Here is a 13,762-nt window from a genome sequence, read left to right on the forward strand (position 1 = left end):
GAAGGCTCAGGCCAAAGAGGAGAGGCTGCAGAAGAAGATGGAGAGGTAGTGAAGGGTTGTTTCATTAGCTGGATACACCGCTCAATTACAAAAGTGACATTTGTTGTGATAAAGGCCTAAGACGAAGAGCATAATAGGTCTTGTTTTTGTGTATTTCAGGGATCAGCTGGAGGATGAGAAGAAGAAGAGGGAGGCCATGGAGAAAGAGAAGGAGCAGATGGAGACAGAAAAACAGGAGCTGATGATGAAGCTCCTCAAGTTTGAAGAAACGACCAAGCGAGCAGAAAAAGGCGAGTCAGAGGATTTAACAGAATGGCCGTATTCTCCTCAGTACAGACTTTCACTTATATAGTGCTACAGACAACTATGACAACTAGGGCTGTGAAAATAACGTGTTCATTTCAATTGATTGATCACAGAAAAAAAAACACTTAAAAAATGAACACTGATTAACCACGTCCTGTGGCGCCCTTTGATTCGGTGCGTCAGTCAAACCGTTCCGGCCACAGTGTAACATGATGGAGGCAGACGAGAAGACGCTGCTTGGACCCATAAATGGAACATTTACAGTTAAAAAAACACCCAGATGAAACTGTTGAGAAGAGCATCATTCTCTTTCTCCAGTACCATCGGAGTACAAGCCTGAAACATCACCTCAACGCAAAGCATTTAGCAGTGAACCCGGAGGTCTGAGCTTGCACAGCCACTGCTGCTTGTCAGGCCACACTCGACCAGGCGTTCAGACGCAAAAGAGAACAAAAGGAGATGTAGGAGCCAAATATATTGTGCTGATCGGGCTGGGCCTCAGTAATCATAGTTACCTCAGTGTTAGTGCACAGTTCATCGACAGTGACTGGAAGCATCATTCATTTTGCATTAACTAGGATGAAACTGATACAGACTGATATATACAGAGGGTTAAGTGTTCATTATAGTGACGGCCCTGGGGAAGAAACTGACCTTGTGTCTGGTTGTTTTGGTGTACAGTGACCTGTAGACTCATCTGCAGGGGAGCAGTTCAAACAGTTTGTGTCCAGGGTGTGACCTTTTGACCCGTGAGGTGTACAGGTCCCTTGCTGATTCACTCATCTGCCAAAATTCATTTGAATTGAAATGCTTTTAAATACTTTCACAGCCAAAATTGATGTATGCAATTAATTTAGATACATTTTTTAATTGCTCGACAGCCCTTAAGACAACATAATCGACTAACAGTCTCATTTGTATGTTGCATTACAGATTTAAAACTTTACACATACCTTGGCTTTACTGCCCTCTGCAGTTTATTTGCTTGACATACAGAGAAAATGTTATATTTGTGAGTGGTGTTAATTTTCTTTTTTTCTCACTCAGGTTTTGCATGTAATGTTTTTCAGTTTAGCAGTAACTTAATGGCATCTGTTTGTATTTGCTTGCTGATTCTCTTAATACATTGATTGTGTCAGGGTGAGAAATGAACAGGAGCTTCAACTCTTTGAATGTTTCCTGACTCCCATGCAATAACCTTTTAAATATATTTAAACTGTATATATTTTGGGCTGTCTGATATCACAGTTGGTCCTTTCTGTACTGTTTTTCATCATAAACATGCAGCTCAGAGCGTTTATAAATTCTGGCATCAAGGAGCTGGAAGATGAAGAGTGTCTCTGAAAGTCTAAAGTTCCCAGATGATAAAAAGAAAAAAAAAATCTGTTTTTAAAAATTATGACTTTTGACTAACTGTTTTTGCTTTTAACTTGTGAAATACTTGGTATTTTACATCTTTAGAGCTTTAAAAATTCTTCATATGAAACAACCTGAGAAGCAAAAATCACTTCATTTCTTATAACGCCATTGATTGATTTTCCCCGTGTTTCAACGACTTTGCCTTGCAGAGCTTCAGGAGCAGCTGGACCGGGCCATGAGGCTGGAGGAGGAGAGGAGGAAGGTGGAGCGGGAGGCGGCCCGGCTGGAGGCTGAGAGGATGGAGGCCATAATAGCCAAGGAGGAGCTGGCCAGGCAGGCAGAGGACCAGTTAAAGAGCCAGGAGCATCTGGTGAGTGCACGGTGCAAGAAGTACTAAAGTCCTTCCCGTGAGAAAAAGTTGTGACAGCTAAAGCTCCTGGATTCAGAATAAACACATATTAGCGACTTTAACTACAATTTGAACAAATCCTTTAGTAAGTTTGGGGGATTTTCCTCCTTGTCTGGGATCAAATTCCTTCTGCTGGATGGGAAAATTCAATAAAACCTTTACTCGCACTAAAACTCTACAGAAAGTGTCAAATATTGTCACTGAACCAAAATAAGGACATTTTTATGTTTCTCATATATTTTATGAGCTCATCAGATGTTTAATGTGAAACCTGTGTTTGTAAATTAAGCAGAAAAACAGCTTTTACATAAATGCCCTGAAATTAAAAGTACTATGTGGGTTTTTTTTCACTTTGCATTTAAGCAGGGATGTTTGATTTTACCTTCACTTTCTTGTTCATTCGTTCATGAAATGAAAGCATGTCCAGATCACTGAGGTTGCCAAGTGAACAGGTATCTCGTCTTGGGTTTGTTTGACGGCATGGTTTGTGCCTCCTCCCTCCCTTTCAGGCTGCAGAGCTGGCCGAGTACAGTGCCAAGATCGCTCTGCTGGAGGAGGCCAAGAGAATGAAGGAGGAAGAGGCTGAGACATGGCACTGCAAGGTGAGTTTCCAACACGGCATCAGAGGATGCACGGCTCCTTGAAGTCACAGGGATCACCTGGAAAATGTCAGCACATACCATCTGGGCTATAGTTAACATTATAGTTAACATTACAGGAAATTTGGAAACACTTTAGTTCATCTGGTGTAACATTTATAGGCAGTATATAATATTTATGAAATCTTTTATTACACACTATGATGTAGTTGTAAGCAAATACAAGCAGTTGTTAATAATAAAATTGCACTGCTTGACCACTGCACAGTAAATGTCACGCACTATGTTTTTGTCACATTGTTTTGTACATACAGTATGTGTACATTTTCTTCATCCTTTTATTAACATGTTGATAAAAAGGGGCCACGCCCTCCAGACCTCATTGAATGAGGGCTTTAATGATTTACAGTTTAAGGAAATTAAAAGAAACATCTGCAGTCCAGCGAAGATGAGAGGGACGATACTTAGACTCGAGTATCAGTCCTTGAAGAAAAGGGACAAATGCTATGATGCCTTTCTTAGATGTAGAAGGAGAGAGAGAAGGATCAGGAATGTCTTATGTAGTGTTAAAAATCTCTGTCTATTCAAGGAAGGGCATGGCCAAAATATGTGAATAATGAGCACTAACATCGTCACATGTAGGGGGAACACTGTTCTCACAGAGCTCATGGGGTCTGACATTTGTGGATGTATTAGGTGAAGACAGGCTGGCATCAAAGTCCACTGTACTGTATCTACATTTTGTTTTATCCTTTTTCCGGTCCTTGTTTCACAATTGTCTTTTAGCACAACCCCAGGAGTATGTCACACTGCAGTTCACCACACATTACTTGTATATGTGGCATTAATCCTTGAATAAATGACCCATTCTGTAGGAATAAATCAAGCTAACATCTGTGGAAAAGACAAAGACATGTGCAAGTCATTATAAAACAAAGACCTGAGATCAGAGTCCAGCTCCACATGACAACATGTGATGCACTGATACTGTGAAAATGTCAATACATTCACTATGTTTGTTTAGATCAGATGATGCATGGTTTCAATATCATCCAATGAAACCATATCACAGTGAACGGCCCTGGTATCCATCCTAACCTAGAGTATGGTTATATTTTTGGTGACTTTTTAAAACCTGGCTGGGGACAAAAAAAGAGCTTTTTAAATAGCCTTTGGTTACAAAGCAATTTCCCTGTTAAACTTGTTCCCAGGCCAAGGAAGTGGAGGAGAACCTGGAGAAGACGAAGGAGGAGCTGCACAATGTGATGAGCACTACTAACTCAGCTCCTGCAGCTGTTTCCTCCTCCTCCTCCTCCTCCTCGGACAAGGAGAGCGACCATGACCACAGCGAAGAGAACAGCACCTACAGCGCCGAGCTGCAGACGCAGGGCATCACCGACCACTGTCAGGAGGAGGAGCGGCTCACCGAGGCCGAGAAGAACGAACGCCTGCAGAAGCAGCTGAAGGTGAGTCCAGGACCCCGGCAGCAGGTGGACATCTTCAGAAAAATAAATAAAAGTTGGATATTCACCTGAATTACAAGGCCAGTGGATGTTGCACCACCTAAAATATGTCCATGATTTAATAACAGCTTTAGAAAATTACAGTGCATTCAGTATGTGCACTCACTTTAATGAAGAACCTATGGTATATTCATTATGTGATATGATTAGATTATATTACAGAAACAAAATGAGATGAAGTTTAAATTATGGATTATGCAAGAGAAAAATTACTGCACAAGTTCTTTAACAGACAAAATGTGTGGTTTTCTCACAGTATATTATGACGCTTCATATGTGGCTAAATGTAGATTTAAATTTAAATGGCAGCCACTGTTTATTTACAGTATGTATATCCAAACTGGATCTATCTTAACATAAACAACAGCACTCAAGAAGTCCTGTAATGCTTTGGAAGAAATGTTCCTGTCTGGTGGCATATAGAGCTGGACTTTCACCTGTAAAGTGGATAAAGTCTGTGAGACAGACTGTACGGCCTTGTACTTGAGTAACTGAAATTTGCTGCCTCCTCAGGACCTGAGGTCAGAGCTCGAAGACGCCCGGGTTGAGAACAAGAAGACCCAGAATGATCTGCTCCATGCCGACAACATTCGAGCCGGCCGCGACAAGTACAAGACCCTGCGACAGATCCGTCAGGGCAACACCAAGCAGAGGATCGATGAGTTTGAGGCCTTGTAGAGACCCAGAGACCTGAACATCTCTCCCAGATACCTCATTTCTCTGTCCATATTCAGCGTCTTTTAATTTAAAGTGTAATGTAATTGTAGCCACACTTGATCTTAAAAGCCCAGAAAAACCACAGAGCTGTGTCTTGGGCTCATTGTGGGTTTTATTTTATCAGTTTAACTTTGTTTTTGTTTTCTCTGTAGTCCTGAAACATCTCCAAAGTCCTGTTAAGTCCCATTAAAATGCCATTCTGGATGACCACGTGTATATTATTAGTGTTTCCAGTATATGGCCTATATGAACAAAGCTTGTATAGGAGGTGAACCATAAAAATTATACACTACCGATCAAAAGTCTGGACACACTTTCCCATTGAATTGAATGGGTTACAATAAATGACCAAAAACATTATTCCAATACAGCTCAGCAGTTTCACTATTCTACCAACATAAACTGGTTAAATTGTGTGTAGCAAATGTCCTGTCTTATAGAGTTGCAACTTTATTGCAGCAACAATTATGCCTTATTCAATTGATTATTTTCCAATGAATCATTTTGTGTGTAAGTATTAAAAATGTCCAGTACACGTTGCCAGAGCTCAGGGTAACTTCATGCCTCTGAATAGTTCAAAATATAAAATAGAGATGAACACAAAATCCTCACATTTAAAAAGCTGAAACCAGAGGGTGGAGCAAGATATGAGATTTTTAAAAACTTGTATAAATATGACATTTAATACCTTACTTTTATAATCCCCCTTAAACTGGGTTTGTTTATGCCCATGCTGTACCTACTGAATTCATATCCAAACACCTTGCAGTTTTTCAGCCTGCCCCTGCCCCAGCATTAACAGACCTTCACCTGATGCAGCCTTATATTCAGGTAGGAGATAAAAAATGATCAATAAAATGACATTGTAATTTATTTTCACAATAGCTCTCCTTCATTTGACTGCTAACAGTTTTGTTCCTATAGTTGTGTTTGAGCTGAAGAGTCCTGAGGCCTGAACACCCTGAAAAGGATGTGCCATTTAAATATTGACTCAGGGAAAGGATGGTTATTAGGTTGCTAGACAACTTGTGAAGCCAGCGGAGCTACTCTGTTTAAATTGTCACTAGGTAAATATTTTTTCTGTCAATGAACACACGAATCATATTCTAAGTCATATTTGACGACGTTAGGAACTACTTGATATTGACTGAACCGCAGCCGATGGGGAAAAGACAGACTCTTTATTTCGGCCTCAGGGAAAGAAGGTGTGTGCGTGCGTAAAAACTCCAGAAAGGTGAGCTCCTTATTAGAGCTGCTACTCCAAGAAGCCGCCTCTGACAGGCTGTGGGATTGCCCTGTGTTTCTTTTCAGCAGAATCTAAATATAAGCCGGTGACAAATAGTCCAAATACAGTAGCAACCCAACTGTGATGTGGGGGTGGTGCTGAGAGAACAGCTTCGTCTCCAAAGTCCCCTCTGTTGGATCCGGAGTCTGTCAGGAGAAGGTCGCAGAGTCTCAGCTCCCACCTGCACTCAAAGATTTTTTTTTATCATGAAGAGACAAAACGCCAGGACTCTGGCCCTCATTATCAGCATCCTCGCCTACCTGGTGGTCGGAGCGGCCGTTTTCGAGACCCTGGAGTCGAAACAGGAGAAGAGTCACAAGCGGAAGCTCGACGCCAGAAAGTACGAACTCATGCGCAAATATAACTTGACCAAAGAGAACTTCGAGGAGCTGGAACACGTCATTTTACAGCTCAAACCTCACAAAGCAGGGGTTCAGTGGAGATTTTCCGGGTCATTTTACTTCGCCATCACTGTGATTACAACGATTGGTGAGCGGTATTCACTTTCTAATATATTTAATGATGAAATCGTCCTGTTGATGAGGCTGGAACCAAATGCATTTCACTGAAAGATGCTCCGTGCAGGGCCGTAGCCAGGATTTTAGGGACACTGAGGTCATGAATCCGCATTAACCCCTGTGAGGAAAACCCAGCCCCCAGTCTGTAAAACCAGTCTTTTTTTATTTTTTTTATAACTTTTGTTGTAGATTTTGTATTTTATACAGCCTACTAAACACTGCATATTCTGGACCAATGTATGTGATATTAGTCATTTAGGATTTAATAGTTGTATTATTTATATCTTATAAATTAGCATTTTATCCTTTATATAACTTTTTAAAATTGTAGTTCTTGTTCTAATTGCTCCACAGTCTGTTAGCACAGCCTTCAGAATATACCACATATTTGTTTATGGGTGTGACGGAACATTTGAACTGAATTTATTATATCTATTGAACATATTTTCTGTAAATCATCTTTCATTAAAGTCTAAATGCTGTTTCAAGCTCTCATCCACAATTCTTCACTCATTAATTTGTTGTTCCAAATTGGTCTTAGTTATTTTTACGGTTTTAAGGAGTGCTGGTGTTATTTTATTGTGCCGTTAATTTGTTTCCACTATGAGATTTTATTTCTGATTGTAACAAAACTAGTATACATAATTTTTTTGTCACATTTCTATATATTGGTGCTCTGTCTTCTGTTGTTTGTCTGATTGTTTTGCTGCCTTTCTTTGCCAGGACACCCTTGAAAAAAGAACTGATTAAAGGTTAAATGTCAGGGATATCATTTTTGTGAGACAGAAACTTTCTTTTTCTTTAGTTCTTCATCTTTTGAGTAAAAGAATATCTGCCTTAAAAACTTAGTTTTTGTGGAAGGTGTAATTTGAGTGAAATTGTATGAAAATGGAAAACTGGGAAAATGGAAATACCTTCTCAACATGCTAGAACCCACAAGCTGCTGAGGCCACAGGGGCATTTTTGCAGCTCTGGTTCATTGTCATTACAGTTTGGCCACTGTCTGTCTTTCTGATTTATTTCCAGTGTTTACAGCATTTCAGATGACAACAACGTGGGTGCAATAAATAAATAAATAGCTGTTAATTTATGGCATTAAAGTCAAGTCGAAAAGTGTGACTGGGCCTGCTTTTAACTGAAGGATTTGGTGGGAGTGTGTGCTGGTCTTCCTTAGATTTAAAACAAGTAGCAATTCTGAGATGATCACATTAGCTGAGGAGTTTGGTGTCAGTTACCAGTGACCACAGCATAAACTGCTCTACAGCTTCTTAGATACCACTTGGCAATGTCTGCACAGTGTCTAAGGTAGAAAAACCAATGTGTCTTTCAGGTTATGGCCATGCAGCGCCCAGCACCGACTCAGGGAAAGTGTTCTGCATGTTCTACGCTCTCCTGGGTATCCCGCTCACCCTGGTCATGTTCCAGAGCCTGGGCGAGCGGATCAACACGTTCGTCAGGTACCTGCTGCACCAAGCCAAGAAGTGCCTGGGAATGCATCAGACTGAGGTCTCCATGGCCAACATGGTGACAGTGGGCTTCTTCTCTTGCATGAGCACCCTGTGCATAGGGGCCGTGGCGTTTTCCAGCTGCGAGGGATGGAGCTTCCTCCATGCCTTCTATTTCTGCTTCATCACACTTACTACTATTGGGTTTGGAGACTATGTAGCTCTGCAGAAGGATGACGCTCTACAGAATGACCCACGCTATGTGGCTTTCTGCTTTATTTACATCCTGATGGGCCTGACAGTGATTGGAGCATTCCTGAACCTGGTGGTGCTTCGCTTCTTGACGATGAACACTGAGGATGAGTGGAGGGATGCCAAACAGAAGGCCTTGATGTCCGTCAGTAAACCCAGGGGAGAGGTGACTCGTTTAATTCCCTTGTCAGCCTCAACATCCTCCACACCTGTAACAGACAACACGACAAAGGCTAAAGATTTAAAAGGTGTCTACACTGAGGTGCTGCATTTCCAGACTATTTGTTCTTGCCTGTGGTACAGGAGCAAGGAGAAGCTGCAGGGCTCCACCATGATCCCTCAGGAGCTGACGTTCTCTGAAGCATACATGCAGCAGAACAGTAATTGTCCTCACTACATGGAGCCCGGATCAACAGGCTGTGTTTGCAGTCCACGTCAGTGCACAAGCATAAGCTCCATAACAACGGGCCTACACATTCTCTCTCCGTTCAGAGTGTTTAAAAGACGCAGCTCCGTCTAGCCTTCAGTACAGCAGATTTCAGGAAAGCACAGTATGTCTAAACTGCCAAGAGGAGAACAGATACTTGACAGTCCTCACAGCAAAGACATGACTGCAAGTAGATGTTTGTGGTGCTATAATCCCAGTAAACCAACAGTAGGACACACAAAAGGGAAGAGCACATACAATGCTGGAAACAGCAAAGTCTTAATCAAATATGTACTTGAGAAGCACACAGTATTCTGACTTGAGTCTTTTAATGGGGTGGCACGGTAGAGCAGTGATAACCGCTGTTGCCTCACAGCAAGAAGGTCCCGGGTTTGAGCCCCGGCTGCCCGGGCCCTTTCTGTGTGGAGTCTGCACATTCTTCCTGTGCCTGAGTGGGTTCTCTCCGGGTGCTCCGGCTTCCTCCCACAACCCAAAGACATGCAGCTTAGGTTGGCTGGAGACTCTAAATTACCCATAGGAGTGAGTGTGGTTGTTTGTCTACATGTCAGCCCTGTGATAGACTGGTGACCTGACCTAGGTGGACCCCGCCTCTCAGCCAGTGTCAGCTGGGATTGGCTCCAGCCTCCTGTGACCCTGTTCAAGATAAGCAGTATAGATAACTAATGGATGGATGGAGTCTTATACTGTGTGCTTCAAAGAGTCATGCAGGTGTGTAGGGCATCATCTGGGTGAACACACGCCATAAATTGGCAAAGTAAAATAACTGAAACATCTTGCACAACAGCTCTGCAGTGAATTCCAATTTTATGTTTTATTAATATTCTCAGAGGTGCTGATTCACCTCAGGGTTAAAGTTTGGGTTAAACTCACTAACCTCTTAAAGTTTGCAGTGTTGTTTGTCAGTTGTTTTCGTGTCTTAGGCGTATGTCTGGATGATTTTTTAAACTTTTCCCATCAATATTTTTGACTAATGCAGCACCAAGTCAGTAAACTGCCTTATGTTGCCTTAAAGACGTATTAAAGCAAATCATGATTGTCAGAACTTTACAAAGGCTGACAAACACTGATAGCTTCATATGACTCACATGTGTAGCTGCCTCTGTTATTTTCAGTGCTCTCTGCCCAAACTGCTGGTGCATCAGTCACAAACACTGCTGAATTATGTAACACCACAAGTGGAGAAGTTCAAAAAAATCACGTTGACATATCGCAAACATGGTGAAACTGCATTAGCAAAGAAGTAAAGTAGACACTCACCAGCACTGACTGAAACACACTTCACTGAATTTGTTTAACAACACTACAAAGCACTGCCTTAAAAATCACTGTCGGGCTAAATCAACACCTCTGATGGTCTCAAAAAATGGAACAGAAAGAGCTACAACCTGATATCTACTGCGGGGTTACTGTACTTTAAGGCGTTTCTGTTACTTTGTCCACCTATGTAGCTGATGACTGGTTACATCAGTCACTGTTTGACACAGCAGGGTCCAGAAGTAAGTTCAGAGTTGGTACCAGTCTGCTTCATTGTGTTTTAATGTTTAAATGCTTTGATCAGTCCTTCACGAGCTACACATCAACCATCCCAGATTCTTGTCAGGTACTTTTAAAGGTGCATTAACTAAGGATTTGCACATTTGTGTGATAACTCCACTGAAAATGGGACAGGACGTGGTGTCTTGTCAGCTACACCCCCCCCCTCCATGACCCTCTGCTGCCTACAGACGTTCAGTTGTTATTCCAGCTTCTCTACCCTGTGTTGTCAAAGTACAGTCTATAAATTAGCCCCACCTGCCACATAGCCAAGGATATAAAAGCATTTTTGAACCTTGAGTATGTAATTTCAAACAGGAAGCCATGGAGGAGCTCTGGGCAGCTAAAAGTCTAAAGGCAGTGGCTGCCGGAGTGACGAGGTGGCGTCTGTTGCACAGAGGGTGGGACAAAGAACAAAAACTAGAGTTAACATCAGTTTGGTTTTTTGATACGGGGTGGGGGGTTAAGGGCAGCCTCAGATTTGATTCGGATGTGATGTTCTGCCTTCTGGATGTGTTAACGTCTAAAGCTGTGTTTGCTTTGTTAACATTAGCGACCTAGCATGGTCGTAATATTACCTTTTATTGAATTAATATGATTTGTCGCTTCAGAGTAATTTGAGCTTTCTGTAACGTTAGTGCTTTGTGTCACATTAGCAGTAACCAGCCTTCTACTGGACTGACTAATGTACTTGTTGGTCATGTAATAATAACTTTGGACTGGAGGCAGCATTTTGTACAGTTTTTCACAACCTAGCATCCATAGTTAGGAAAACAAGAGAAGAAATATGTTTGTTCTGACCCCCCCTAGTCCCTCTAGCAGCTGAAAGAAATTAGGTAGAGTAACTTTAACAAGTAGTCCAAGCCCGTCCACCCTGGTCATCCCTGATCTCTGCTGCTAAGTAGGATTGGCCCTGGTTAGTACTTGCATGGGAGACCACATGAGAATCTCTATATGCAGCCACTTGGGCTGGACGCACTAGTGTACTCTATGTGCTGATCCAATGGGGGAGTTGCATCAGGAAGGGCATCTGGTGTAGAAGCTGTGCCAAATCATGTATGTATATTGCAGTAATCTGCTGTGGTGACCCCCAAGCAATGAGGAGCATTTGACAGAGGCACAACCTTTAAAAGAATGGTCTAAGATTTGAGAAATGTGCTTTCTTTCCAAGGTAGATGAGAAGATCAATACAACAACACCCATGTGTGTGTGTGTGCATTATGTGGCTCTGGCTCCATGCTTAACACACAGTCAGTGGTATCAATCTGTTCATCTAACTTTCAGGAAAAGAAACAAGTGTGTTCCCTACATATAATTTTACAAAGATGGCTTTAGGCCTACTATTCAAGATGCTGTCACCTCTTAAGATTTTGGTCCTTGTCAACAGCAGCAAAACACAGAATAGCTGCAATAGGTCATTCATGATTATCTGTCAAAGTTCATGTTTGTGCTATGACTTGACTGTGTTTCTCTCCACTCTGCTCTTTTTGACCTGAAGGACTGTGAGACTTCAGAGAACTCACTGACTGTCAAAGAAAACAAATTGAATATTCAGAAATGAAGCGTGCAGAGCTGTCCAAATCACATCTGGCTCAAACAGTAGATGCAAACTAATTTTAGAAGCAGGCTGTGATGACAGATGGGACAGAGTTTTCTGAGTTTGGAGAATGGATAATGAGTTGGTTGTCAGTCACAGATAATTATGCCACAATAGACTGAGGGTGTGTGATTGGCAGAAAAGGAAAAAATCCACCCTCAGATACTATCACTGGTATTTCTGGACCTATTTTATAGCTTAGCAGTGTATTTTTTTTTGTAGGCAGCGTGATGTGACGTCATGTTAAGTTTATTTGTGGCAGAGTTTTGATCCCCAAAGATGTTTGATTTAAAACCCTCAGATGGCAATGGCAGGTTTTTGAATCAAATCAGAAAGGAAGGGCTTTTGCTCTTTGATCTGCAAAGTTTTAACTTCAAACTGTTAAACAGTTTAGCAGCTATACAAAAAGGAATCACGTCTTGTTTGGAGGCAGAGTTGCCCCAGCAGTCGCCCCAACTAACCACAAAATATTTGATTAATCAAATACTTGTCTTGTTCTTAAAATGTCATAAATTAGTGACAAATTGTTGTTTAATTTTTTGACAGCCCAGGGTGTATTGTTTGATCAATATCTATAGTCAGTCTTCAGTGTACTGTAACAAATTAAAGTATCCATTCATCACACTTGAGCAACTAAAGAGTAAGTAGTGAATGTTTGCAGTTTTTCTTTAAAAAATATTAATTGGTGAAAAAAATATTTGATTTGTTTAATTTTCTGTCAATCAACTGATCATAGAGCTCCATTCTGGACTAGAAAATGTCCTCCCCTGTTTCCATCACTGTTTACATCAAACAGAAGTTCTTACTTTTCTGTTTGGATAGCTAAAAGGCATTCTGGGAAATGTAGGAAATCAACACCTGGTGGTGAAAGACTTGCTCAGATGCATTACTACAGTATAAGTGACAGTACAGCAATGTAGAAATACTTAATTAGAAGTTTTTAAAAAATCCTGCATTCAGACTTTTACTTAAGTAAGAAATATGGCAAATTGTAAAAGTATCCACTATGCAAACAATCCTCTTCACTGATATTATTGTGTATACAACAGATTATTATGACTGATGCAACAGTGTTTATGCAGCATTTTATTGGGAAATGTCTAAAAAAAATCAAGGCGCATGCTGTTGTAGCTGATTGAGGTCAGGTTTGCTCTAACTATTTTATAGTGAGCTTGTTTAGTTATCAACATAGGGGTTGGGTCCCACTAAAGGGTTATGACATAAATCTCATGAGCTCTGGGATGCTTTTTTGAGACAGGAAAGAAAAAGAGAAAAGTTCTGCTACACAAACCTGTATCCTTTGTTTTACTTTAAGATTTGCTTTTAGACTAGACACTTTCTATTTGTTTGTTTTTAAATTATCAAGCCACTTTGGACCCACTAGTTTAAAACTTTAGCAGTGCATTGTATTTTACAAACCACTGATACGTTTTCAATGTGATATGTTAATCTGTGAGGGAACCAGTAAGTCAAGCTGTCAAACAACTGTAGTGGAGTGACAAAGTAAAATATTTCCCACTGAAATGTAGTGAAGTATAAAAGTTCATAAAGTGGAAAAACACAAGTACCTCAAAAACGTACCTTAGTTATTTATATCCACCATTGCCACCACCTGAAGAAACAGTACACGAGTGAGATTGATGAGATTTTATTTCAAGATTGCTCCTGAAACAGATCAATTATTGTCTGAATATCTGAAGGTGGGTTTTTTTCCTTGTGACTTTCTGTCATTTGTTGCTGAAATCCCAGCCATGTGACAGACTGTACACAA

The 13,762-nt window shown here is 41.0% G+C and overlaps 2 protein-coding genes across 2 annotated transcripts in view; both read left to right on the plus strand.

Moving 5' to 3' along the window:
* ezra (ezrin a) overlaps positions 1-5,696 on the plus strand; it is a 14,636-nt gene extending 8,940 nt beyond the window's left edge. Inside the window, 6 exon segments of the mRNA XM_020604210.1 lie at positions 1-45; positions 160-290; positions 1,875-2,035; positions 2,584-2,676; positions 3,885-4,139; positions 4,710-5,696. The exon segment at positions 1-45 is cut by the window's left edge and continues 80 nt beyond it. Coding sequence (XP_020459866.1) covers positions 1-45; positions 160-290; positions 1,875-2,035; positions 2,584-2,676; positions 3,885-4,139; positions 4,710-4,874 — 850 coding nt within the window. The 3' untranslated portion in view covers positions 4,875-5,696.
* A 678-nt stretch (positions 5,697-6,374) lies between these two features.
* On the plus strand, positions 6,375-9,250 carry kcnk3b (potassium channel, subfamily K, member 3b). Its single transcript, XM_020604212.1, has 2 exons — positions 6,375-6,687; positions 8,047-9,250. Exons 1-2 carry the CDS (start codon positions 6,405-6,407, stop codon positions 8,931-8,933), a joined length of 1,170 nt encoding a protein of 389 aa, XP_020459868.1. The 5' UTR covers positions 6,375-6,404; the 3' UTR covers positions 8,934-9,250.
* Positions 9,251-13,762: the final 4,512 nt, after the last annotated feature.

Source organism: Monopterus albus, unplaced genomic scaffold, assembly GCF_001952655.1.
Source record: "Monopterus albus unplaced genomic scaffold, M_albus_1.0 scaffold64.1, whole genome shotgun sequence".
Lineage (NCBI taxonomy): Eukaryota > Metazoa > Chordata > Actinopteri > Synbranchiformes > Synbranchidae > Monopterus > Monopterus albus.

Excerpts from the sequence above, each read along its gene's own strand:
- kcnk3b (XM_020604212.1), top strand. The coding sequence starts at position 6,405 with ATGAAGAGACAAAACGCCAGGACTCTGGCCCTCATTATCAGCATCCTC. Across the intron at positions 6,688-8,046 it reads CACTGTGATTACAACGATTG|GTTATGGCCATGCAGCGCCC; the intron begins GTGAGCGGTATT and ends TGTGTCTTTCAG.